The sequence below is a fragment of the Strix uralensis genome, chromosome 7 (genome assembly GCF_047716275.1).
Source record: "Strix uralensis isolate ZFMK-TIS-50842 chromosome 7, bStrUra1, whole genome shotgun sequence".
NCBI classification, from domain to species: Eukaryota; Metazoa; Chordata; class Aves; order Strigiformes; family Strigidae; genus Strix; species Strix uralensis.
Genome location: NC_133978.1, coordinates 21587418 through 21611714, shown reverse-complemented (window position 1 = coordinate 21611714; position 24297 = coordinate 21587418). Strand labels below are relative to the sequence as shown.

The window sequence follows — 24297 nt, the reverse complement described above, 5'->3', positions numbered from 1 at the left end:
CAGGAGCCGAGCGAGAAAGCCGGGGGTGCCCCGGCCCCGCAGGAGCCTCCCAGCCCCCAGCCCGTCGGCGCCACGGCCCGCCGCCTCCCGGCCCCCCGCCTCCCGGCCCCGGGCATGGGCAGCAGCAGCCGCCGCAGCCGGAGGAGGAGCCGCCGGCCCGGGCCCTGTGCGGGGCACCAAGGTAGGCTCGGCCGCCGCCCTGGCCGTGGGGAGCCGCCGCCGCTTGCTCCGCCGGCCCTCCGGCGCGGGGAGCGAGGCCGGGCCGCGGGGGTGGTTCGGGGCGGGGCTGCCCGCCCGCCCGCGGGGCCGCTCGGCTGGCGCGGGGGCCGCCTGCCCCGGGGGGCGCTGCCCTGCGGCCGCCGGTCGTCCCGCCCCCGTGGGCACCGCCTCGCCCCTCGGGCACCGCCTCGCCCCTCGGGTCCGGCGACGGGACCGCCCGCCCGCAGGTGAGGCTCCTCCTGGAAGCCGGCCGGTGCCGGCGGCGAGCAACAGGCAGCTGTGCGGGGGCGGCGCGGCCCGGCCCGCGGCTGCCCGCCGTGGTACCGGCCGCCGTGGCGTGGCGTGGCGTGTCGGCCGGGGCAGGAGGGAGCGCGGCGCGGCCGTGAGCATCGCCTCCGCCGGCCGTGGGGCGGGGGCTGCGGCGGAGCCTCCTGTGGTTGGCCGGTGCGGAGGCTGGGCTCGGAGAGTTCCGGGCCGTTCCTCTGCCGGAGCTGAGGAAGAGTCACCTAATTCACCGGTAAGAGGCTTTCCCACCTCCGGCGTCTTTGTCTGCTCAGCCTCAGCTCGGCTGCGTGCGCGCTGGTGCTGGGAGCACTGGTATGGATTGGGAGAAACCGAGCGCGGATCAGCCGGGTGGGAAAGGCGCTGTGTTGGCACTAGGTGCTCGGTTTGGAGGAGGACCCGAATTTGCATTCAGTTAGCGAACTGAAGGGAGATACACCAGAGGTAGAACTGTGCGCAAGACGTGCTGGTCACGACGTGTTCCTAAACGAATCGTGAAGTTTCACGGTAGACTGAGAAATAGCCCGAATTCCTTCATGCTTCCCGGAGCTACCTGGCAGATAGAGTAATGCTCGAGTTGTTCTGACCTGTAGCACTTTTAACTTTTGCTCTTTTTAGTATGCTAGAAGTACATGCAACACTAGAATTATAACATGCTAATGAGAAATCAGTTTGTTTCAAGCTGCAGTGCAAGAGGGCACACAGCTCAGGCTCTGCAGTTGGTGAAGGGCTTGTGTACTTCTAAGCACAGCGAATTTGTGAAATAACTCAGCAGCATAAACATAGAAGGGACGATTTAGGTGGAACTTGAGTGGAGGTGGAAAGAAATCTTGGAAGGAAGATGGGGGTGGAAGAGGAGAGCTGGCCTGACAGTAACACTTCAGCTGAAGCAGCAGCACTCTTTATGAACTTTTGGTGCTGAAATTAGTTCTGGAGTAGTGTCAGATGAGGCTGAGGTTGATCCAGTAATAGACTTAGTCAAAAATTTTCAGAGAAAGTAAGTTTTCTTTGAAAAATGCTTGTTTATCAAGCCTAAGATGTTTTCTTTGAAAACTATCAACGCTGATGAATTCCCCTCTGATGCAGAGTTCTGCCGAGGCTGCTTCTGACCAGGATTGCTGGAAACATCAAGGGTCCTGGCTCAAGGGTATGCCCAGCACCCAGGGTAATACCTGCTGAGGGGTGTTGGCAGCTTCTCAGCTGTGACCCAAACTGTTTGGTGCCAGACTCCCCCAAGCACCCCTGTAGCTGCTCGGAGAAAGTGAGACAAACGTTGCCCAGGATTTAATTTCGCTATGGTTGCTGAAACTAATAGGACGACTGAAGTCTGAACAACTGCCCCTTTGCTGGGAACTTCGTGTGACTCTGTGAACTTAAAAAATTCACAATTCACCGAATATTTGTTGTTATGGTGTTGGGTTTTTTGTTGTTGTTCTGATTTTTTAACTTGGCTTTCCGCTAGCCCTAGTCAGCATTTTTGCTTATAGGGGTAAACGAGCTGAAAAGAAGTGACTTTCTGTTTTGGGGTGTCACATTGGAAGAAAGGCTGCAACCCTTTTATGCCTCAGTGTATGGATATGTGGCCAGAATTGGTTGAGGTGTCCAGACAAGGCAGCTGTGATTCCAGTGCTAGAAAATCCACCTGTTCCCTGGCTGGTTTTGCCCAGTCTTAAGTGTTATGAGGATAGATTAATTCAGCACGCCAGATGAGCTTTCTGTATTTTCAGGATGAATTTAAAAAAAAAAAAAAAAAAAATCTGTTATTTTAGGCCTAACCTTTTGGACTAGCAACTCTCCTGTGTTCAAGGGTGGAAGGACTGAATCTTCCCAGCTGCTGAGTCTGTCACGCATACTTTGGGCAATGTACCAAAGTCTCTTCTCTGCCAGCCTGATTTCCTTATTGCTCTTCCAAACACTGATATTAGTGGGGGATGCAGGTCATAGCAGGAGTGTGGCAGCTCCCAGTAGTAATGCTGCTCAAGGAAGGGGTGAGAGGTGGTTCTTACAAGTCCTGAATTGATTCTGCTGCCTAAGAAAAAGGAGTGTGCTGCTATGGGTCTTTCCTGCCATACACCTCAGAAGCAGTCAGCCCTAATGTGACTGATAGCCAGCTTCACAAATGGTGAAGAATAGAGTGAGCATGACCATTTACCAGGAAAAACGAAAACAAGAATGAAGCGTCCTTTTTTTCTTATTTATTTTATTTTTTGCTTTGTTTTGCTCTGATCCTGCCCTTCCTCCCCCCCACCCCCCACCCCCCCCAAATATAAGGAATGCTTGATCCGGTAGAAGTGTCTTAACTAGTATTCTGTACGAGGCTGCAGCTGGGCTACTTTAAAAAATGAACAGGCTCTGAAGGAAGGAGCTTGCAGGAGCCCTGAACATCATTGTGCTTGGACTGTGTCTGCATGTGACAGATAGTGAATAACAAAGCTGTAGAAGGCTCTAAAGAATGGAAAACTTCAAGTCCAGGAAAAACTTCACTTCTAGGGCAGAAGGTATTAGAGGGGAAATCTTACTGGGAAATAAGCTATCTCGTTCCTGCCTGCTCAAGTTCTTTCTCTGGAGTGTCTAGTCCTAGCTGCTGCAGGAACTGAGCAAACCACGTAAACCACACATCTAATTCACTGTATTAATTTCCATAATGAAACAGAACTCGTGCAGGGTTTACTGTGACTTCTGATTTGCTGACTTGTGCACTGACTGCAAAGATCTGGTGGCAGCTTGCTTTGGCATAGCAGAGCTGGCATTAAACTTGCTGGGTGGGCTTTGTTCATTGTGAAGTTTCACGGCGTCAGGTCCTTGAAACCCTCTTCACTAAGTTAAGGCTAGTTTTATTAGTTCTGTTGTCTGGCTTTTAATGAAAACACCACTTGTCCAAAGAACTCATCATTTCCAAAATAGACTCTTTTTCAATGCTTCCTACAGTATTTTTGTGGGTCTTTTATAAAGATGTCTAACCACATTCATGTGGAGCATTAAAAAAACAAATAACAGGTTACGTTGTGTTTATTGATTGTGTGTTAGGTAAATGGCTAAGAGCCCTTGAAAGCAGAGTCTTTTTGCAGTTAAAAATGTGCTTTAAGAGCTGTGTTATTCTTAAATGTAACTCATCACCAGACAGTTCACAAACAGCAACAGATATCTCAACCATTAGCAGTTTCTAGTGCTTGCAGTTTCTTTCCCCAGGGACCAGGGGGAAGGTTGGTGTTTATTATATGCCCAGCTGGTTATTGGGTTTGGGCCATTTTAGATGAAAGATATATGTAAATGTCAGTTGAACTTCTCTTTTAAAATAGACATCTCTCTGGAGTTCACCTTTTGTACCTGCTAGGCAAGTAGGGGAGCTTGGTAGCATGTATTGAATTTAACCAGAGACCTGGCAGAATGTCCTGGTTGACTGAACTCAACTGAAAAGAGTGTTGGAAATTTTGATGCCATGATACATCTAATAGGTGGAAAATACTAAGAGTCTAGAAGTTGTGGCTGAGATTTTTCCATAGTTTGATGAAATCAAGTCAACTAGTAGATGAGCACTTTATTCCTGGAGACTTGTTTAAGGATGCCAGTTGTAAACCTTGCAGAATATGTGGCCAAAAAAATATAGAATATAAATATTGTATATTTTGGGGTAGGTAAATCCTACATATCAGTTAAGTATGCCTTGATATTTGCCCCTTAAAGCTTCTGTGTGTCCTTCAGAAGGCATCAGGAGGACAGAATCCAGGTTACCAGTCCAATCTGCAGGTGAGGCTGGTCACGAACAACTGCACCAGAGTTTCTCCTTGGGAAAACAAGCATTGGATTTAGGAATGTCATTTAACGGGTGACTGAAAACCAGTAAGGGTGAATTTGTCTCTCAGTTTGGTTGCGGCTTCAGTAAGATCATGTGTTTACACACCATCAAGGATAAGGGTTTCATTACAAGGAATAAAAATATTCCCAGCTGTTTTTCCCTGAGCAGGTAGCTTGACTCTGTCATGTTCTGGACACAGGATGAAAAACATTTGTCTTTGAATCAGAGGGTCAGTTGGATAAGAGAGAGGGGAAGGAAAGAAAAATAGAAGGATCTAGGGTGACAAACCAAAAAATAAGAAAAAAAAAAAAAAAAAAGGAAAAAAACCCCAACTTTGTGTGTAATCTTGCACCCCTAACTTTTAAAAAAGCATACAAATCCTTGGTGCCTCTCTTCCTCTCAAATGTACTTTATTTTTAAAAAGCCTTTCAGTTCCTCTTTATTCTGTGTACTGATCCTGCAAGGAAAAGTATCTGTAGAAAAAAACCAACACTTCTTAATAAACAAATAGGCTTCCCCTGGGTCTGATCTGCTGATTCTAATGACCAGAATAATTTGTCACTCAAGACTTACTTACTGCTAATAACTCTGTGCTAGCAGTGCAGCTTGAGGAGGGGGGATGTGCTTCTGGTCTTGTTGCCAGAGCTGGGCTTTAAGTTCCTCTTTCTTGTTACACAAGAATTTGTGTGAGAATGGCAGTGTGGGTCCACGTATTGTTGTGACTCCTGGCACCAGAGGTTACTGACTTCTAGACACGGCTTTTGGGTGAATTTTGCCTGTAGAGAATCATTTGAGTAGTATTAACTGAACAGAAAGCAACAGACTCGCTGTGTACCACCTGCCCTATACCACTAATTAAGTACTGAGGAAGTATTCAGTCAAATCTTGGTACCGTTAAGTGCTTATCTTGGCAGCAGGGCTGAACCTGGCCTTTACCTTGCTGGGAGAGGGAAGGTGATGTCACGGGGATTATTAGTGGGAGCTCCTCCTCTCCCAGTTGCTGCAGGGCTTACAAAAGGGATGCCTTTGTTTCATTTCATTTCATTCATAATGACCTCTTAAGGCATCGCTTGGTAGAAGAGCCTCCTTCAAAACTAAAGGGGGCTGTAGCAAGACAAAGTGCCTTCTCTGATTATTTGTATTTGCTTTCACTGTCACTGGCTTCTCATGTCATCCAGGACAGAGGATTAATCTCTCTGATCCCTCTATTTCTAGTTGTAAAAGCGCAGTGTACTCTTGAGGGTGATTCACTACTAGGCCAATCCTTGTTATAATCTCTTGTAACTACGAATGCATCAGAAGAGGAAGGCTAATGGAAAAATGTGACATATTTCTGTATGTGTACATATTTACATCTTTTCTGTGTGTGTATATATATATATTTATGGGAAGATTGATGGATTGAAATACAGGGAGTGATGCAATACAGGGCTCTGCCATGCTTTCATAACACGGGCCACATTATAGCAAGAAGTTCTTGCATATGCCTCCTCTTCCCCTACCTGAGTGTGTTTTTATCCACTTCTCACCTGTTTCCTATGGCCTCCTTCAGCGAACCACTCTTAAGGGACTTGCACTTAACAACATGATGAACTCTGCTACAATAGATAGAAAGTGAAAGTTGGCAGTGACTTTTCTGTTCTTTATAAGCCTGGTGAAGTCTGACATACCAGAGCAATGTGAAGAGCACTAGGTAATAGTTTACCGTAGGTGATGACAGGGAGGAAAATACACATGGGAGCAGTCTTGTTCTTTCTAAAGTTAACAGTAGGCTTTGTTTTTTATTTCCTTTCTGGTAAATGAAGTGAGTTTCCCTTGTAGTTGTGCATACAGAATGTTGTTCGATTAAATGTAATTATTGTGATCATAGCTTTCAGGATCACTTTCATCTGGACCTTGCCTGCCAATTCTGAACTAGAAGTGTCAGGACTGGAAAGGACAGTTGTTGTCAGTGTTTTTTCTCTAGCACAATCTGTGACCAATCATTTACATTGAAGCTGCTTCTATAAGATGTGTTTATATGTGTGTGTGTATATGTGCATCCATATAATACATAAAAAACAGGTAGACTGAAGACTTGCCAAGGAGCTGCTACCCTTTCACATTGCAAATGATCTCTAGATGAGAGGTTTTCTTATATCAAACAGCATAAATGCATACTGAAGTAAATGCTGTCTTGCAAAAAAAGAAAAAAAGTCTGCTTAGCTCTAAGAGGAAGAGGAAGTTCACTTACAGCTAAAGGTTTGTTGTGAGAGACAGGAAATCTGAGTCTGGTTCCTGCTTCTGGCCTCTATTTTCTGGTTTAAGCTACTTCACCTATGCATACCTTAGTTTTCTGCAACTCAGTTGTCATCTGTATCATGTTTTTTGTAAGGTTCTTGTATTTTTTTTTAAATCTTTTTTTTAGCCTGCTTTCCAAGAGGAAGTGGGCTTATGCAATCACACTGCAAGCAACTTCTGAACCTGTTGGCTAAATGTCAAATATTTGTGGGAACTTTAGACAACACAGGAAGAAGGGAATGTTAATTGCAATGTCACAACTTAGAGCTGCAGCCTCACCCTGCGCCAAAGCCCGTGGAGATAGCACTGTTTTAAACACAAGATAGTTCATGCGGGTGAGTGGCCCTTACAAAGCCTGTAACCATAGAATATCAAACTGTAGGATATCAGACTGAGCTAATCCTTCTATCCGTGGGATGGCCTTCTGAGAGCCTAGGGGAAAAGGTTAAGTATTGTTACTAAATTAGAGGTGGCACAGTGCAGCAGACTTCACAAAATTAATATGGCACAGTGCAGCAGACTCCACAAAATTAATGTTTGATAACATAAGGGGGTGGAGGGAGGAGAGATTCCCTTGTGAAATTACAGGAGTCTTGTCAGGCTGGCTTGATCTTGGGAGTTAACAAAAAAAAAGTAGCATGTTTGATTAAAAGATGGAAGGGGATTTTAACTTTGCTCTTGGCATAACAAAGCAGAAGCCAATAAAAATGAGATCAAATTTCATCCTTCTAAATGCATCAGTGTTCTGACACAGTGTAGCCTTGAAATATTGCTTTTGGACATGAAAAATCTATATATTGCCTTTTAGCAGTTCCTTTGCATGAGGTGTGTATCTTGTTTCTGTGATTCTCGTGACAGCGATGTTCAGCTATTTTCTACCCTTCATCCTAGGGTTATAGAGGATAACTTCTGACTGAGACCGCTAGAGTTAAGTCTTTCAAATGTTGCAGAAATATTCACCAAGTTGCTTTCATCACAGAATTGCAAGGCTTGAAATGTCTCTGTGTTGTTCTGTACAAGCTGCTACATGCTTTGGCAGGTGTGTGAGAAAAAGTCCTGCTCTGGTGCACCTGTGGAGCCCTGGAGCTTCCAAGGCCTTTTAGAAACGAGATTCTTTTTATGTGCCTTCCTGGGAGTGTAGGCAAACTGCACTGTGATGGTTTTTAGGCAAATCACTGAGAAGGTGGGGTTCACAACTCTATTTTACAAATGACAAAAGGTTCAAAATCATTCCTATTTGACCCTTCCTGATCCATCTGATTACTTTCTTAAATGAAATGTGTGGCTTTGTTTCTAGCGAGGCAATGTGATAGATTAGAACTGCATCTTCAAAGCTATGTGTTCAAAGCAGCAGAAGATGGCCCTACCAGAGCCCTGTGCTTTGTACCAGGGTTGCCTAAGTGCTCCTTGCTTTTTACCCCTGCTCAGTAAGGCTGCATCTGAGATGCACATACTGAAGTGTGGAAGCATCTCCTCTACATACCTACATGCCAAATGCAGCAGGATTAGTTTGATGTATGCTTTGTAGTCTTTTGTGTGGTTTTCTTCCTCTCAGGATCGCAGTCTCCCATGGTATTTTGGGGACCCTGAGGGACTTACATCTGCACCAGGCCTAGCCTTTTATTCACTAGTGGTGTTGATATCAACTTCTCCAACCACAAGGCTGTTGTCAGTTGCTGTTGAACATGTTTGAATCAAGATAAGATTTCTCACTCACTTTCCTTAGTGATACCCTGGCAAGAAGCAAACATAGCGTTGTGTGGTCCAGCTGCCTGAGAGCAAGAAAGCTGACTCAGGATCAGTTCCTTATATAGAAAGGGAATTAGATACATCATGCATTTTATTCTTGGCTGTGATCTTCCATTGTGTCTGTTAGACATTTGTTATGCTTGTTTGCTTTCTCTGTGTACTTGAGCTCTACTTGTCAACTGGGACATGTGTTCAGTCTGTCTTATCCATCTCTGAATGCCTACTGGGAAGTTTTTCAGTTGACGTGTTCTTATTGTACAGTGCTACAGGTGATCTGCACAGACTTGGTAGGCTGTGATGCCCTGCAGGCATCCTGCTGGTAGGCTGATGGTTGGCTGCTTGTCAGCTGCCTTTTCAAGTCCTCCATAGCTCCTGTATTTAGGCTCTCCAGTTTGTAAGACCTGCATGGGTTTGACTTAGCCTGTCTTTACTGGCCATGCCTGGTACAGGGGTTGTGGGAGGAAGCTGCAGGGATGGTTCTGCTCCAGGGTGGATGCTCTTCTCAGGGAAGGTATGTTTGCCAGTTGCATCTTGGTACTTTGGTATTATCTGCCTTTCCATATGACCCCACAAAGCATATGCTTATCCCTTGCCACACAGTTTTCATTGCTGTTTCTGTGAATAAGGGAGGAGAGGCTCAGACAACTGATGATCCAGCCTCTGACTGGCCTCCTTTGAGCGGTATCCTCTGTGGCTCATGGACAGGTCTTCATGGTTGATGTAATCTAACTAATGCATATGAGAGAAATCTGAGCCAGGAACAGGGAATTTAATAAGATGATGAAACTTGGGTTTCAAGACTGAAAGTAATTGTCAGCAGGGGATGGGAGTGGAAAGCAGCTTGACTGTACACAGCACATCCCACTGAGGCCAGTAACATGGACATACTGCAGCACAGACCTGTTTTTCTGAGATGCTGTTTATCCTCAGTCTCCAGCAACCCCTGTGAGTCAAGGAGAGTCAGCAAGTTTTTGAGCTGAGCCTTTCTTCCCTGGGCCTCTTCTTCTTCCCTTATTGGAACGTGACAGAAAAAGAAGAAAATCACTAGCAGGCTAAGTCATGCTTTAACCTGGTGAGCAATAAAACAGCACAGTATGCTGTTGCTGGGCCTTCTACAACCGCTTCTATAAGAGATGCCACTCTAACATGACAGCTGTCAGAGGGATGAGTTACTTGAGCTTGTATCTTCACCACTGGTGTGTGAAGATGGCAGTGCCTTTCCAGACCTCTTCATCTCCCCTTGCCATTCTTTCTAGGCTTTCAGTGAGAAACCTGAAGATCTTAAGAAGTCTCTTCTCAGCTCTATGATAGCTGCTTCCTCTTTCCTCTCTTCCCTGCAAGATGACTGATAGATGATGGCTTTTGAAGAGATACTAAATGTTGCATTGGAAGTTGGTGTGTAAAATGTAGTCATAGAAAACACAGTGACTAATTTGCAACTGACTGCAGCTCCAGCTCAATCAGACGATTGCTAAAAATAATGCACCTTCTAATTCCACAGTTGATCTCTAATTAGAGAAGTATTCTAATTCATAACCTGCAGATAGGACAAGATCAGAGACTGAAGTGATATCTCAGTTTTGCTAGTTGGGAAAGTCTGGGCAGAATCAGTGTTTGGAAAGGAATTTCAGGGGTAAACCAGGTGCTGTAAGGCTGATGGTACTGACTTTGCGCTGGATTCATGCTGCGCCTTCACCCCAGCTAAATGCTGTAGGGTGCAGGTTTGCCAGCAGTGCCTTTTTTTCAGGCAGAGAAGATGCCCCTTCCTAGGGACTTTTTTTTTCTTTAAAAAAACACCACCCACCCCAAAAAACCCTATCCTTGAGCACACAAATGATGATGTTGTTTCCTGCTTGAAGCTGTTAGGTAGCATTGGTTGCGCATTGTAAGACAGCTGCCTAGCTTTGCTGCAGAAGCGGCACAACAAGAAGGAGCGGGAGCCTTCCACCGAGATATTTAACATTTCCTAAGATTGGGGTCTGAATACTTTTTAGCCTCGTTTTGGTTTCATTTCTAAGTTAGATGGTTACTGTCATCAGCAACAGGGCAATGAGAGATCAGCTGCCCTTGCTGAGCTGTGAATCTTCTGTTAACTCTGCAGGAAATGTAGTTGATATGAGATTCTATCAAATTACTTCTTTGACAAAGGATAGTAATGGGAGCTTTTGCCATTGCCAGGTAATATAATTCGCTGAATAGCACGTGTCCGTGTAAGACAAGAAGCGTAACTTCCTCCAGAACCAAGGCTTTTTGCCTCATTGAGAGAGAGCACAGCTAATGGAGAAGGACTGTGACAGGCATGAGGTCACTTGTGACACAGAGGGGACTGTGCCTGTTTCTAAGCACAGTGCTGCTTCTTCTAGAAGTCAGAGACTGAAGGGAGTGATTTGGTTCTCCAAGGAGAAAGCAGCAGTGTTTTGGTCACTTGTGGATTCTGTCACTTCAAAAATAGCAGAATTCATATCCTTTGTCTTTAAATACTTTATAACCATGTTGATGCTGCTGTACGCCCATGTGTGGAAGCCTGTGCCAAAGATGGGACTGCCTGTGGAGTAGAACATGCCAACTGTTTTAAGTGAGCAGAAAACTGATGAGATTTTGTCTTGATTTTCTAACATCTGTTGCATTTGGAGTAGGGAGTAGTTTTCTTTCAGTTAAAAGAAAAAATAAATCTTGCATTTGCCATTTAAAAATGGTTAATAAAGAAATATGTCCTTATCTCTCCATTAGCCTAATTCAGCAGACATTCAAATTATTTGTTTGTAGTAATGTTTTTATCTACTCTTCGGAAGAGCACACATCCCTGAATATTATTGTAATTGTAACTACTTAGAGAAGGAAACCACATGGTCAGCAGGTATGGGTCCTGGTAAATATGAAGGAGAGTAGGGTGAGGTCAGGTGGGTTTTTCTCACTGCAGCTCTGAATGCAGTTAATGCAGAATTCTGTTGCGACCTCAGCAGGTTTGATGCTCCCCTCTTTCCAACGGTACATTTTCGTCCAGGACTGATAAGATTTTTAGCTTAAAAAAAAAAAAAGTTTTTCTTCTTACCTTTGATTTCAACAGATGCCTGATAGAAACTGCTGTTCCTTCCAGGTTTTGTCTTCATGAGTGTTTCAGATTTTACAATAGTGCTCATGTGCACCTAAATTGCAAGGGCCTTATTTAGCACACTTGGCTCATCTCTCTGGCTCCTGTCTAAACTAATTTAAAACAAAGAGCATCTGTTAGGGGAGAAGACAGAAAAGCCACTTCTAAATGTGGTTGGGTTGAAAAATGTGTATCACTGATGTGGCCATGATCCTGAATTTTATTTTAAGCCTTTCCCTGTTTGGACAACTTTCCATATCAACTTCTTTTACTTGCCCAGTGGATATGCAACATTCTCCCAGAATCCATTTCACTGTGTTGTCCCAGTTATCACCAGGTTCCTTCTAAACCATCTTTTGAAAGAAAAGAAAGGACTAATACTGGATGGGACAGAAAGGGTCAACACTTGATTACTGAACTGAGAACAAGGACGAGTGAGGATGCAACTGCTGGACGCTGGTTTCTTGTCCATGTAAGAAGGCAACAATTTAAAGGAATCCACAGTCATGTATTCATCTCGTGATCACATCCAGTGTCGATTTTAAGTTCAGTGGGGATGAATGGCCCTTTATAGACTGTGGTAAGGGATGCCTTGTCTGTGGGGTTCAGTAATGCCAGTCGCTTCTTTTCAGGTGGCACAGAGCACTGTTGTGGGGGGAAGACTAGCAGAACTGACATACGCGTGCCAGCATGCTTGTGTGAAATAACACCCTAATGAAGGGAAACTGTTTGTGCTGATGCTTCTCCGCTGCCAGCGCATGTTGGTGTCGGTGCTGGAGTGGGGAGCTGGGATAAGGGAAGCCAGGCTGTTTGACAGCCCTCTGAAATCGGTTGCCTGGCCTTTACACCAGGGGCACTTGCGATAAGAAGAGCACATGCATCCTTTCTAACTACACAACATACCCCATGATAAAGTTGCAGCTGGAAGAGGCCGACTTGTTCTGGCACTAGAGGAGAATTAATTCTGTTCACAGGCATGGACTCTGTCTATAAGCTATATACAGCTTTACTTTTTAATGATAATGATGTGACACAGAGGTTCTTAAACTGTTCCTAGCATGATTTTCGTGTTGAAATTGATGACAAATACCACGTTCATCTGGCTAGCAACTGTATCAAATCAAGATCTGCCAATTTTTGGTGAGAATGCAGGTATGAAACTGAAGGAGCGACTCAGATGTGTACTGCTCTTACTGCGTGTATTACTGTAGCACTTTAGTCTGTGCTCTGGGTTGTACCAGGTACCATACATTGCCATGATAAGGAGCAATGCCACCCCCACAGAAGCTAGCTGTGCGGCTGAAACAGCCTAGAGGGGTAAGTGTAAGTACTGTTATCCTTCCATTGCACAGAAGTGACTAAACTGAAGAACTTAAATGATTTGCCTTACTGAACCACAGCCAGTGAGCACACCTCTGTACTTGTGATACTTGGAATAAAATTAAATTGGCTTTATGTCTATGGGGCTGTGGACCCTCCCGCCCCAGCTGGTTATTTCTGCCTGGAGCACAAGTTCTTGTGCAGCCGGCGGTGCTGGTCCTTCTCATGTTGCCCTCTGGAGAGGGGGTTGTTGGACACTGGCAAATGTATCAAGAAGGTATCAGCATGGAAAAAGATGGAAACAAAAAGCCATAAAGTGGACATGCTATGCCTGAATATACTTCCTTATAAAAAGCTCTCACAGTAATCTGTTATACTTAAATGACTTGTAGTATTCCCCTGTATTTAAAATGTATTTAAAATCTGAAAGTTTTAACTTTGGGGGACAGCAGATTACTTCTGATAGCTAGTTTTGCATTAGAAGTTCAGATTGCTTTAAAATGTGAGAAATTACGGTTGAAAACATAATTACCGATGTCAGTCAAGTTTGGAAGAATTGGGTACAGCATGCTTGGTACGTTGCCCTTTTTAGTCTGTGCTTAAACTTTAGAAATTGGGTTTGGACTCTCCAATTGCATCACACAAGTCCTGAAGAATGTGGTTTATACCTGTTTCCTCAGAAAGAGTTAAAAGGTTTGTCATAATGATCCAGAAATCTAGATTTTATTAAGACTTCCGAGCAAAGATATGCTGTAACTTAAGCCTGTGAATAAAGAGTTACCTGACATTTAACTCATAAATCATTCAAAAGAAATACATTCTTATGTGTACCACTTTGGAAATTTCTCACCCAGAGACAAAGGAGGAATGATTTCATACTTCTTCAAAACACAGAATCATTTAGTCAATAGTATATTCTTTTTACTCTAGCTTAAGAGAAATGTTTTGCCTGGTGGCAGTTAGACAATAGTGAAGAATGTTGCTTAGGCGCCTGTTGTTCATAAATAGCTTCTACAACTGTTAGCCTCTGATGTAATGGAAAGTAAGTGATGTAGCACAGGATTTTCCTAAAAATGCATCATTGTTATCGGTGTACAGTACAGAATGTGAGCAATGTCCTCACTGAACAATGATGAGATTGTTTTGTTTCATCACTATCTTCTGTTGTAAATATTTACACTGTTTGAGAAACACAGGCTTTCATTGTCTTCGATGTAAATGTATGCATTTGTGTTAATAGTCCTTATTGATTTTTAAGATAAAAATACAGAGGAATTTTTCGCTGGGTTTCGGAAATGATTTAGTGTTTCATGAACCCCAAAAGGATTATAGTAGAGAATGGGAAGTGATTAAAAATTATCCATAGGTGTTACAATATCATGTTGACTTGTCCTAGACTAGAAATTTGCCTGCAAATATATGTTGATGCAGATTTCTCTCATGGTCTATACATGTATTAGTATGTCCCTCTTTCCATTTGATTATAACCTTCGCTAACATTTTCTTTTAAAAACTATCAATCATCATACAGAGTGCTTTGCCAAATCATAACGATCATGTGAGCGTTTTCCCCAATAGATTTGCTATTATTCTGGAGGTCTGGGGTGTTGCCTTGTCCTTGACATCACTTGCTGTCTTTCCCTGGCATGTCATAGTTTTCTGGGTTTTGGCTTTTGCCCATGAATAGTGGGGAGGGGAGTGTTTTTTGTATCCAGAAGATGTACTGTGGACACTTCTGTGCTGACTGCAGGGTGATCTACAATTGCAGGGGACCAACTGTGGCAATCTTAGTGGGCCATTCCCAAACCTGTGTTCACAGTAATCTGACCTTTTTTATTTTCCTTTAATTTAAGAATATCGAATTGTATGAAACCCCATCACTGTGCTCTCTAACCCTTTCTGTGTGTTAGTAAGGAAAAGATGCATCAACCATTGCGTCACCAGTGTGCACAGTGATGGAATCCATGTAGGTTATTGCTGTGCAGTGCTTTTGGACATGTGATGAAGAAGGAAAAATAGCTTTTCTCCGAAACTGTAGCAATAGGTACTGTGACATGTTGTCATCTGACAATGAATATTATGAACCAAGTCATCATCTGTATCTTTAAGAAAAATTTCATTTGAGCCATGTGCTTAAGACAGCCTAATTTTTGCTCTGCAGCTTGGCTTCACTGCCACATCGGAGGGAAGAATGCCTCTTCTGGAGGGGGGCATTTATTTCTCAGGAAGCCAGTCTCTGCTCATTGTGGGAGTTGATGGGATCATGGCTAAGAGTGATAACAAGGCAAGTCCGGTACATGCTGTGATATTACATCCTGCTTGCAGCAGATCTGTAAAGATTCACAGCTTGTGGTGTGATTCATGTGCTAGACCTGCTCTGTTCAGAAGCACCTTGGGGCAGGAAGATGTGTTTAATGTGAAGGGGTGAGGTGAAATGGTGATTATCTAGGCGAAAGAATTATTGTCATCCCCTTATGCAAATGGATTTGGAAATTCAGTGGAGCAGGTAGAGCAACTTGCTGGCTGAGAAGACAGCAGCCCTGACTGTTGACTTCTCCCAGGCCCCCACCATTAGGGCTTCCCAGTGTAGGGAATGAAACTTCTGCTTTACCTCTGTTTCTTTTTTTGTGTTATAGTTACTGTCCCAGGGTTTATTGCTGATGTTGTTATGGACTGTTTCATCAACAAATATACAGGGGAGTACTTAAAAATGTGTATTACCTAGCAGACCACTGATGTAGTTAAAGAAGTTTTGCCTCTGTAGCAGGAGCTTACTGCTCATGTGTGTGTGGAGAGCGCCTGGTGCTTTGTTCTTTCCACAGGACATCAGGAATGATCATGATGCTTGCTGATGCGGGTAACTTGCTATTAGTAGCATAAGCAGACACAAGTAATTTCTTTTTTCTCAAGGGACTGTAATGACTGTATTATTTTGTTATCAGAACAGAGGGAAGTGACATTTTCTTCTGAATGCTACTAAGCTAGTTTATAATTGCATTTAGCAGCTGCTTTGATTTGAAGGGGACAGATTTTAAGGAATCTGTTTTTCAGAGGTGCAGATCCTGCTCAGCTTCCATTAAAATCAAGGGAGGGTTGCTGAGAGCTCTGGGACCATTATTATTGATGCTGTAGTTTAACAGCTTGCTTGTCAAGTTGTATTATGTTTGTAAAAACAATCATATTCCTATTTTGAGAGGAGTCAGCCAGATCTGGCAGATACTTCTGTTTCTCTGTGTTGTGTGTAGTCTACAGCTATATATTCCTGTACATTGAGAAACTTGCAAAGGGAATGTGGGTAACATGCAGAAGGATCTCTTGTCCCATTTCTAAGCCTTTCTTTTGATTTCAACTACATAACATTTTTTTAAAAAAATTATTTGAAGAGAAATGTTTTTAAGTCTTGAAGCTGATTATTTTTAGGACACTAACAGGTGGAGGAAAGGAGGAACTGAGATAATAAAGGGAGAAGTTGCAGCTGAACTAGTAAACAATGCAAGATACATGGGCAGAGGCATAGCTGTAAATAGCAATAATCCAGAATTATATCTTCCTGCTCTGAGTACAAGGGTTCTTTTCACTTCTAATGTTGTACTAGCCCTGAAATGTGAAAGGTACTGCAGGGAAAGAAGTATTAGTTTCTCTCCCTTAAGCTTCCTTGATTAGGTTTGTTTGTCAAGTTGACAAATGCATGTGAAGTGTATGAGGCTTGATAACATCTCCTAAATAATGCTGTTAACAAAGTACTGATTAAGCTACAGTAAAACAAAATGAGATGCAGATGCAGGATCCTCTTTTTGAAAATGCACATCTGTCATCTCTAGAAAAGGATTATGTAAGCTACACTAGTAGGGGAGGAGTCTGGACAAGCTCAAAATACAATAAATAAAAGCTTCAAACTGGAGCCAACACAAGCTAATAGGATTGGAAATATTTGCAAATATGGAAAATGTAGCATCCAGAAAATAGACATAAGCTATATCCAGCTGAAATGTCAGGGTAGGTAAGGAAAGTTAAGATGCACACAGGAATTTGCTAAGGTCACTGGATGAGGGCTTCTGTTACCTTCAGAACAACAACAACAAAAAAAACCCAAACCAAACCTTTTTTTTTTATGGGGCTTTGAGATTTCACATCAATACCTCTAGCAGAAAACCAGATTCCAAATCTGCATTAATAGATTATTTCAAGTCTCACTAGGAGAAGGAAAGCCAGCTGATGAAGACATTAACACCATCTAGCAGCAGTCAGAGGTTTCTTCAGAGGGTTTCCATTCCTGTTTGGGTTGGTCAGTCTTTGTGCTACATAGAGGGGAAGTTTCAGAAGGCCAGGCACAGCAGTGGTACACGAAGCCTCTGGATGGCACTTTCCAGCCTGCAGCTGGTAGGTCCCCTGAAGTCCAAAGGCTGCATCCATTCCATGGCAGGATTGTCACAGCAATGCACAGCGCTGCAGTGTCTGGATTATATGGGTATCAGCAATCTGTTGCTTTATTTTTAACCTGCCCACCCTGCAACAGATTATCAGACATTGACCTATGTCGTACAGCTTGCTGTCATTGATGGGGGCTAGGGGAGTTGAAGAAAAGTGTAAGAAGCTTTGGGGCAGACCAGAATGACTCACAGGTGAAATTCCTTCCAGTTCCCTTCTGTTAGTGACTATCCTCTTGCTTCTGCCACAGGTTCCAGGGTTTATCTTTCAAGCACATGAAGACAGATTCTTTTATAATCCAGAATACCTATTGTACTTTAAATAGGAAAACAACTGACGTATCTGACTGCTATTTTTTTCCCCTCCTATGAGTAATGCAAAGCATGTGTACACACCTACATACATCCTCAGGATGCTTTTCTTTTGGTAAGGCCTGTGTACATCTGCAGCCAGTGCCACTACATCTCCAGAGCTTCTGCTGAAGTTCTCCAGCATATGCCATGGAGCAAGGCAATACGGTGGACTTTCTGAAGTGTAAATGACCTAATAAAATCTGCAGTTCGTACTGCATATTTTACATTCTGGTATATACTGAACCACAGACAGGAGACCATGATTTGTGCTTACTTGACCCAGTTAAGCTGGGAATCTTTGGCAAAGGGCAATTTAGCCTTTATTTTGAAACGTGTAGTGGGTAGAGAAGCTGCAGTGGATGGCAGGTGAGAGACCACAGAATAGCTTCCTCCACCTGGATTCTTCCAATGGCACTTCTCACTGTAACAATCCAGCAATTTACAGACTGTTAGGTTCATCTCGTGGTGGATTTATGTTCTTGTTTTGTCACTTGGGAAACTGAGGTCCTGACAAGGTGGATGATGGAAGTGGAGTTTCAAGTGGTCTCCCTCCTCCTTCTGCTATAGTGAGGTTACCTGTTGTTGTTGGTTGTCCCTTCTCATGTACTTAATACTGATAACCCCAGGGGAACCTAATTTTCTGCTTCTGTTGCTGTCAGGAGATTTACTGCTCAGGGGAATGCCCCAGCCACCAGGCCCAAGTCACGTGCATGCTTTTCTTTCCTTTTTTCTTCTTCCCAACTACCTTTAGAGAGTCTTTGTCTCATTTCCTCTGAATCTGACAGGTCTTGCTGCAGCTTCATTGTTCTAGCAATGTAATGAGGACCCAGCTGATGTGGTTCTAGGTGTCTGCTGGCATTTTTAGTAACTGTTTTGCCTGCCTTGCAGAAAGCAAAACTGAACTACCTGGGTGGGCAAAATCTTAGCTGCTCTGAGGCCAGGATTTTGACCTCTTTTGTCTTTTGAAATGGTAGTAGTTTCTGAAGGCTCTCTGCAATGGCAATATGGCTGGAATCCATTTTGCAGGAACCAATGTGGCTCTAGATAAGGGGATCAGTAGAGCTTCATGTTGTCCTCTGTCTGGCATTTCCATGTGTCCCAGCCAGGTTTGCAGGAAACCTCCCTAGTCTGTATTTGTGGCTTATTGACTGTTGGCAGCATTAGAAAAGAAATCTCTAAAGGGTCCAGCTATGAAAACAGGCTTAACTTTTATTATAGTTTGCTGAATGCCCAAACTCCTAAGAGAGGTTTTAGGTATTTTACTCCAGTGAATGATATGTGAACAGTCATGAGGGCAGGAGGAGAATAGGATCCCTCCTCCTTCACAGGCAGATAGGACCTGTCTATGGGACCTGGCTGGTGCATGTGCCCTCTCTTCCTATCCTTTCATCCCACAAGTACTTCAGCATTCCAGGCAAAAAGGAGCTGGAAAATCCTTCCTCTGTGAACAGAATGGCATCTACACCAGTGGTCATGGGACTTCCCTTGCATGTGTGGTTTATGAACCAAATACCACACATGGGAGGAGGAAGTTGAGCCCTTATATGCCACTTCCTGGGTGAGTTTACTCAGCTGTTGGGTGGAGCTGCTGTAGTAATGAGGAACCCTCACTTTGTGTGGGGGATGGCCTGAACATCTGACTGGAATCCTGAAAAGAAGGGAGTATCTAGGAGCAGTCCCCTTACCTTAGCATTTCTTCCCTGGAGGCCCTTCCCTTTTTGTGAGGCCCCCAGTTTGATGTGCTTGAAGCTTGGAGCCGTATTAATGGGTGCCCAACTCCTCACCCCTGGATTTGAGGTGCATGTGGTGTTAATTTAGCTGTGAAAAATGTCCTGTGGAGCTTGTCATAACTTGCTTTGTGTTGAGTGGCATTGCTTTTCTGGCATCCTTGTCTGTTTGTACTTGGTACTGCAGATGGTCCGTTGATTCATGTAACTTTATCCTTTCATTAGCGCTGTGGAGTTAACATGCTTCAGGTTGATACAGACAGGTTTTGAGTGTGTGCCTTGATGGGGACCTTCCAGATTGGGGGTGCTACAGTGTGGCATCTGGGTTAAGTTTAGAGCTTATTCTAAGCCACCCTTGAACAAAGGCAGGCTTTGTTAGAGTGTCTGCCAGGCTTTTTTTACCAGAGGAGGGCTGTTTCACATAGTCTTTGAATATCTAATTGGATTATATCTGCTGCTTGAGCTCTTTCAAAGAATTCTAACACTCTATCTTCAAAGTACCTGTAGAAAAACTGGTTTTACTTGTTGGTCATCATCAGAGGGGTTTAACTGTGTTTTCTAGTAATTTTCCGTGTTCTCTTTATGGTAATAATATGTCCTTGCCTGCAAGCCCAGAACCCTTTCTGAGGGGGACACAGACCAGGGTCCTTTCTCCTCCTTCTTGGCTCAGCTATCACTGGCAGTAGCACAGAACATATTATCTGGCATATTTTCATTGGAGCTTAATGTTCTCTGGATTTCATTTCCTTATGTTTTCTTGGGAAAATACCTTCCCTTCCTGCTTTGTTTATTGCAGTTTGATATTTCTGTCTCAGCCCACATTTATCTCTCCTCTGGCTTGGCTCCTTTAGAGGATGCAGCTAAACAGGTGTGTAGAGGACCTGGGAAGGTTCTGTGTTTTCTCTTTATGCTTTATAGTGCTGCTAAGTCCCGTGTTTCCCTCTGTCCTCCAATAAGGGGTTGTCCTTGTTGTTGCTTGTTTATGCATATAGATGTGTTTTATTTTTAAAATCAGTAATGCCTAGAAGTTATGGAGGCATTGCCTTCAAAGCTTTCATGCATGCTTTATGATGCACTGTCTTGGCACTTATGGAATTATTACAAATCCTGACCACGTGTCAGTAAGGCTTCTGAATTTGGCTGAGCACTCCAATGGGCAGATAGCATCATCCAGCAAATGGAGTGTGTGATTGGGAAGCAGCAGGCATTGCCTGCATTTTTGTTTTTGCTCATGACTTGCTCTATGAACTTTGATAACTCTCCCCCTCAGTGCAGAGATGATACTGAACTATCATTCCCCGTATAAAGTGCCTTGGGATATGTAATTATTTTTTTCTTCTGTTTAATCAAAAGCAGTTGAAAGTTTTGATCCTGTTTTCATTTTACACAACTGCAGTGCTCTTGTGGAGTCTAACGGAAATAGAACCAGACTGGTATCTCTTACAGAATCAAAAACCTAGGAACCTTGGCCTATCTTTAAAACTTCCAATTAATAAATATTCAATAAGAAATGTGTGCAATGTAAGTTAAGGATATGTACTAAGTCCTAGGCTATACTACTTCCAAATTGTTAAGCAACATAATATATAGGGCCATCTATCCTCTGTTTTCTGCTTTCACAGATTCAAAATCAAAAAGTTGATATGTTATGGAAACAGAAGAACAGTGCAGTGCATCATCCGGGTGCCCTATTTAATACAGTCCCTGCTGTGTTAATTCCCCTCTAATCCTTTCTTTAAACACAATTGATTGTGTCCCATTTGCAGCAGGTTACATTTCAGATAAACACTCCATGATCCTACATGTTTCAAAAAGCTTTTTATTTAACGTAACTTCACTAATCTAATAAAATGTTTGGCTAATTATGCCTGCCTTTCAGATTAGTGTTGCCAATTTTGGCTAATTTAGGTCTATCACTGTCTTTCCTATGTGTAATGCTTCCCTGTTGTATTAGTAAAAGAAGGATAAAGTGTGTGTAGTCCAATAGATTCCCGATTTCTAGCAAGGGATTTTGATTATATTATTCTCTAATAGCCTTAAGAAAGGAACAGCTCATGTGATGCGTCTTCCTATTGCCAGCTGGTACGTGTTTATATGAACGACGGGAGCCAAATTCAGGCCATGGACTGTTTTTAACCAAAGCTATGGCATTCAGCCTGATTCAGTATGATGCCTGAGGGGCAGTTTGGGAAACTACCTGCATGAACTTTGCTCTTTGTACCCCCAGGTAGCATGCTCCCACTGCTCAGCTTGGAGAGCTGCTCTTCCTCCTCCTCCCTATCCGTGCAGACAGGAGCATGATCCTTGCCCTCTGGCTTTGCTCTCGGACTACTTTCAGAACTGGTTGATAATTTATTTATGCATTAATTTGCATAAATTGTGCTCTGACCTGTCTAGTTCTAGCTCTTTAAAACTCCTGTGTCTTTTCTCACCCAGCCAGTGCACCAAACTCTCTTCTGTTCAGAATTCAGAGAGAATATAAGAGGTGCATCTTGGTCCAACTGACGTCTTAGCTTTGATTTAGAAATAATTGCATTTCAAGCTACTTTAACATCACCTAATATTTTTATTTTTCAGGTGCAAGGCCTGACAATGGCACTGAATAAACACTGCCTTCAAGCCTCCTTCCTGTAAATGATAGGACCAAACAAGGCGGTGTGATGAACATGCCACTGCATCAAATCTCTGTCATTCCAGCTCAGGATGTTACCTCTTCCAGAGTCTCCAGGAGCAAGACCAAAGAAAAAGAAGAACAGGTACTGTCAGATATGCAGGAAGTTATCTAAGTATAAAATGATAGGGGTTATCAAATTAGGCCTGATACCATTCCAGAGCCCCAACTCCTTGCATGACTGCTGCTTTTAGTGAAGATGAATGTTACCAAATTATTTCTTTATTCTCATATTTACTATTTTAAAGCAGCTGACTGCAAAATTCTAGTGGTTGTTGAATAACTTCTGCAAAATGCAAGCTATGACCTTCTATTTTGCGTCAGAGTTCAAGGCAGATAGGGATTTTGGATGATGGCTCTAGTACTGTTGTCACGGAAACCTACAGGTGTATGTTACCTTTCTAAAAGAAAAATAATATGGGGTGTGAACCCCTATATGCAGCCATGGATCTTGGCAGCATTTAATAGGTGTGTTTGTGGTTCATATTGACTGGAATATCACAAGGAAGGAAATAGACACCTATATGTATACTTACTGTGCTGTTTTCTGGAGATATGATTTGTATTCTTAACTTGGGAGCATATGTGTGAATGCAATCATTTTGAGGTCTTGTTGTGGAGAACAGGAATGCAAAATTATCCCAAGTATCTAATGCTTTTAAGTCTAATAGAACCTAATTAATAGGCTACTTAACAATTTTTAATAGCATACTGTGTCTAGTCTTCACATGTCAACCTTATTTACCCCTGGACTATGTCTCTGATCCAGCCCAAAGACCGTAGTGTGCATCATGCTTTAGTGTACACTGTACTGCATTGAATTTTACATTATCTGTCAGTTCCACAGAAACCTCTTTGTGTTTTTTTAGCTTTACTCTAACATAAAATCAGGTCAAGAGAACATTCACATTATGCTACAACTGCTGGGCTTGTTTTGTGGACTGCTCAGCAGTGGTTACTTCTGAGGAGATGGAGGGTGATACTGAATACAGATAGAGTGTGGCTTAAGTATAAAGGACTAGAAAGGCACTGTCGTTTTACAGAAGAGGATTCACTAAGTAACTTTGGGTAGGATAAAAAGACGTTGCTTCTGATGTGTTAGGATCATCTGCCCTGGCCACCTTTCTCACCTGTCAGCTGTCCAAATTGTACCTACCAAAGTCACCAGTGAGTCAGTAAAAATAAATTGTCCCATTGTTGGTTTTTGGAGTCTTCTCCTTAGTAACATCTTAAACTGGATTCTAGCCCTTCAGATTCTTAAACTAGTAATTAATTAGGCTGGCACTCTGATGCTTTTGGTTGCCAGGACTAGGCAAGAAGTTATCTTCACAGATAAGGTGCTCTAAATCCCTAAAGCAACCGTCTCAGGAGTCTGCTGGAATCTCTTACTTCCCACCTATTGCATGTGGTCACTGTCTGGGCAGCTCTCTAGGTAAGAGGACTCTGCTGTTTCTTCCCTTCAGTCCCTTCCCACATGGAAACCGTATGTACTGAGAGAGAGTGAAACAGCCCCTCTACCAAATGCAGGGCAGTGCTGTGAATTAGCTACCCACCCCTGGGGCAATGGGGATTAGGAGTCATCAGATCAGAACAACTTGTGGTAACTGACCATGCAGTGAGCCCAGAAGTGGGAGTCCCAAGTCTCCTTCTAAACCTGTTCTTCATTTCTGACACAGTGACTTCAGTGTTAACAAATCTCCCCTGTGTTTTCTTCATGATAACTACTTGAAATGTTGATTATTGTTTCCCTTGCCAGGCTACTGTTGTGCTTTCATGCCTTGGGACATTTGAAACAGAACAGAATATTTATTTAAATACATGCAGTATTGCAGAAGAAATAATGGGGACAGAGACTATGCAAGCAATAGATTAGGCTAACCTGGAAACACTTCACATTTCCCAAGTCTTGTCCTTCCTGTCTCCATCAGCATATTCATTCATCCCCCACGTGTCCTGTATTCTGTCAAATTCACAACTGGAACAGCTGGAGTGCCAGGTGATCTGCCTGCTGTCCTTGATGCCCAGCTGTACTGACACTGCATCTGCTCCTGTGCACTCAAGCCACAGCCTGGCCCTCGTACGCTCTTCCCTGCTCCTGCAAACTGCATTACTTCTGGTGTTAACCTTTAGTGCTGGATAGAACAAATGAGCTGGAGGGCAGTCAGGTTGTTAATGTGCTGACTTTGACCAATCCAGTCAAATTTTCGTATTGCATCAGTTAGGACATTCAAGGCTACTTGCTAGTCAGAGTCCCTGTTAACTCTTGGATGCAATCAGGACCTGCTGGCCATGACTGTGAGTTTTGCTTATATTTAAAGTATATAGTAAAGGGGAGATAGGGTGCAATAGAAAGAAATTGTTGATTATTACTGCCATAGTTT

At 43.3% G+C, this 24297-nt stretch overlaps 1 protein-coding gene across 10 annotated transcripts in view; it reads left to right on the top strand.

The window, feature by feature from the left end:
• MARCHF8 (membrane associated ring-CH-type finger 8) overlaps positions 1 to 24297 on the top strand; it is a 100619-nt gene continuing 76322 nt past the window's right edge. For 3 of the 10 annotated variants that reach the window (XM_074874819.1, XM_074874817.1, XM_074874824.1), the window contains exons 1-2: positions 1 to 181; positions 21823 to 22001. In XM_074874819.1, the coding sequence (XP_074730920.1) occupies positions 21906 to 22001 (96 nt within the window). In that variant the 5' untranslated portion in view covers positions 1 to 181; positions 21823 to 21905. Of the gene's footprint in view, positions 182 to 367; positions 737 to 21822; positions 22002 to 24297 lie in introns of those variants that run through there. The other 7 variants (XM_074874822.1, XM_074874821.1, XM_074874816.1 and 4 more) reach the window with 4 other exon arrangements.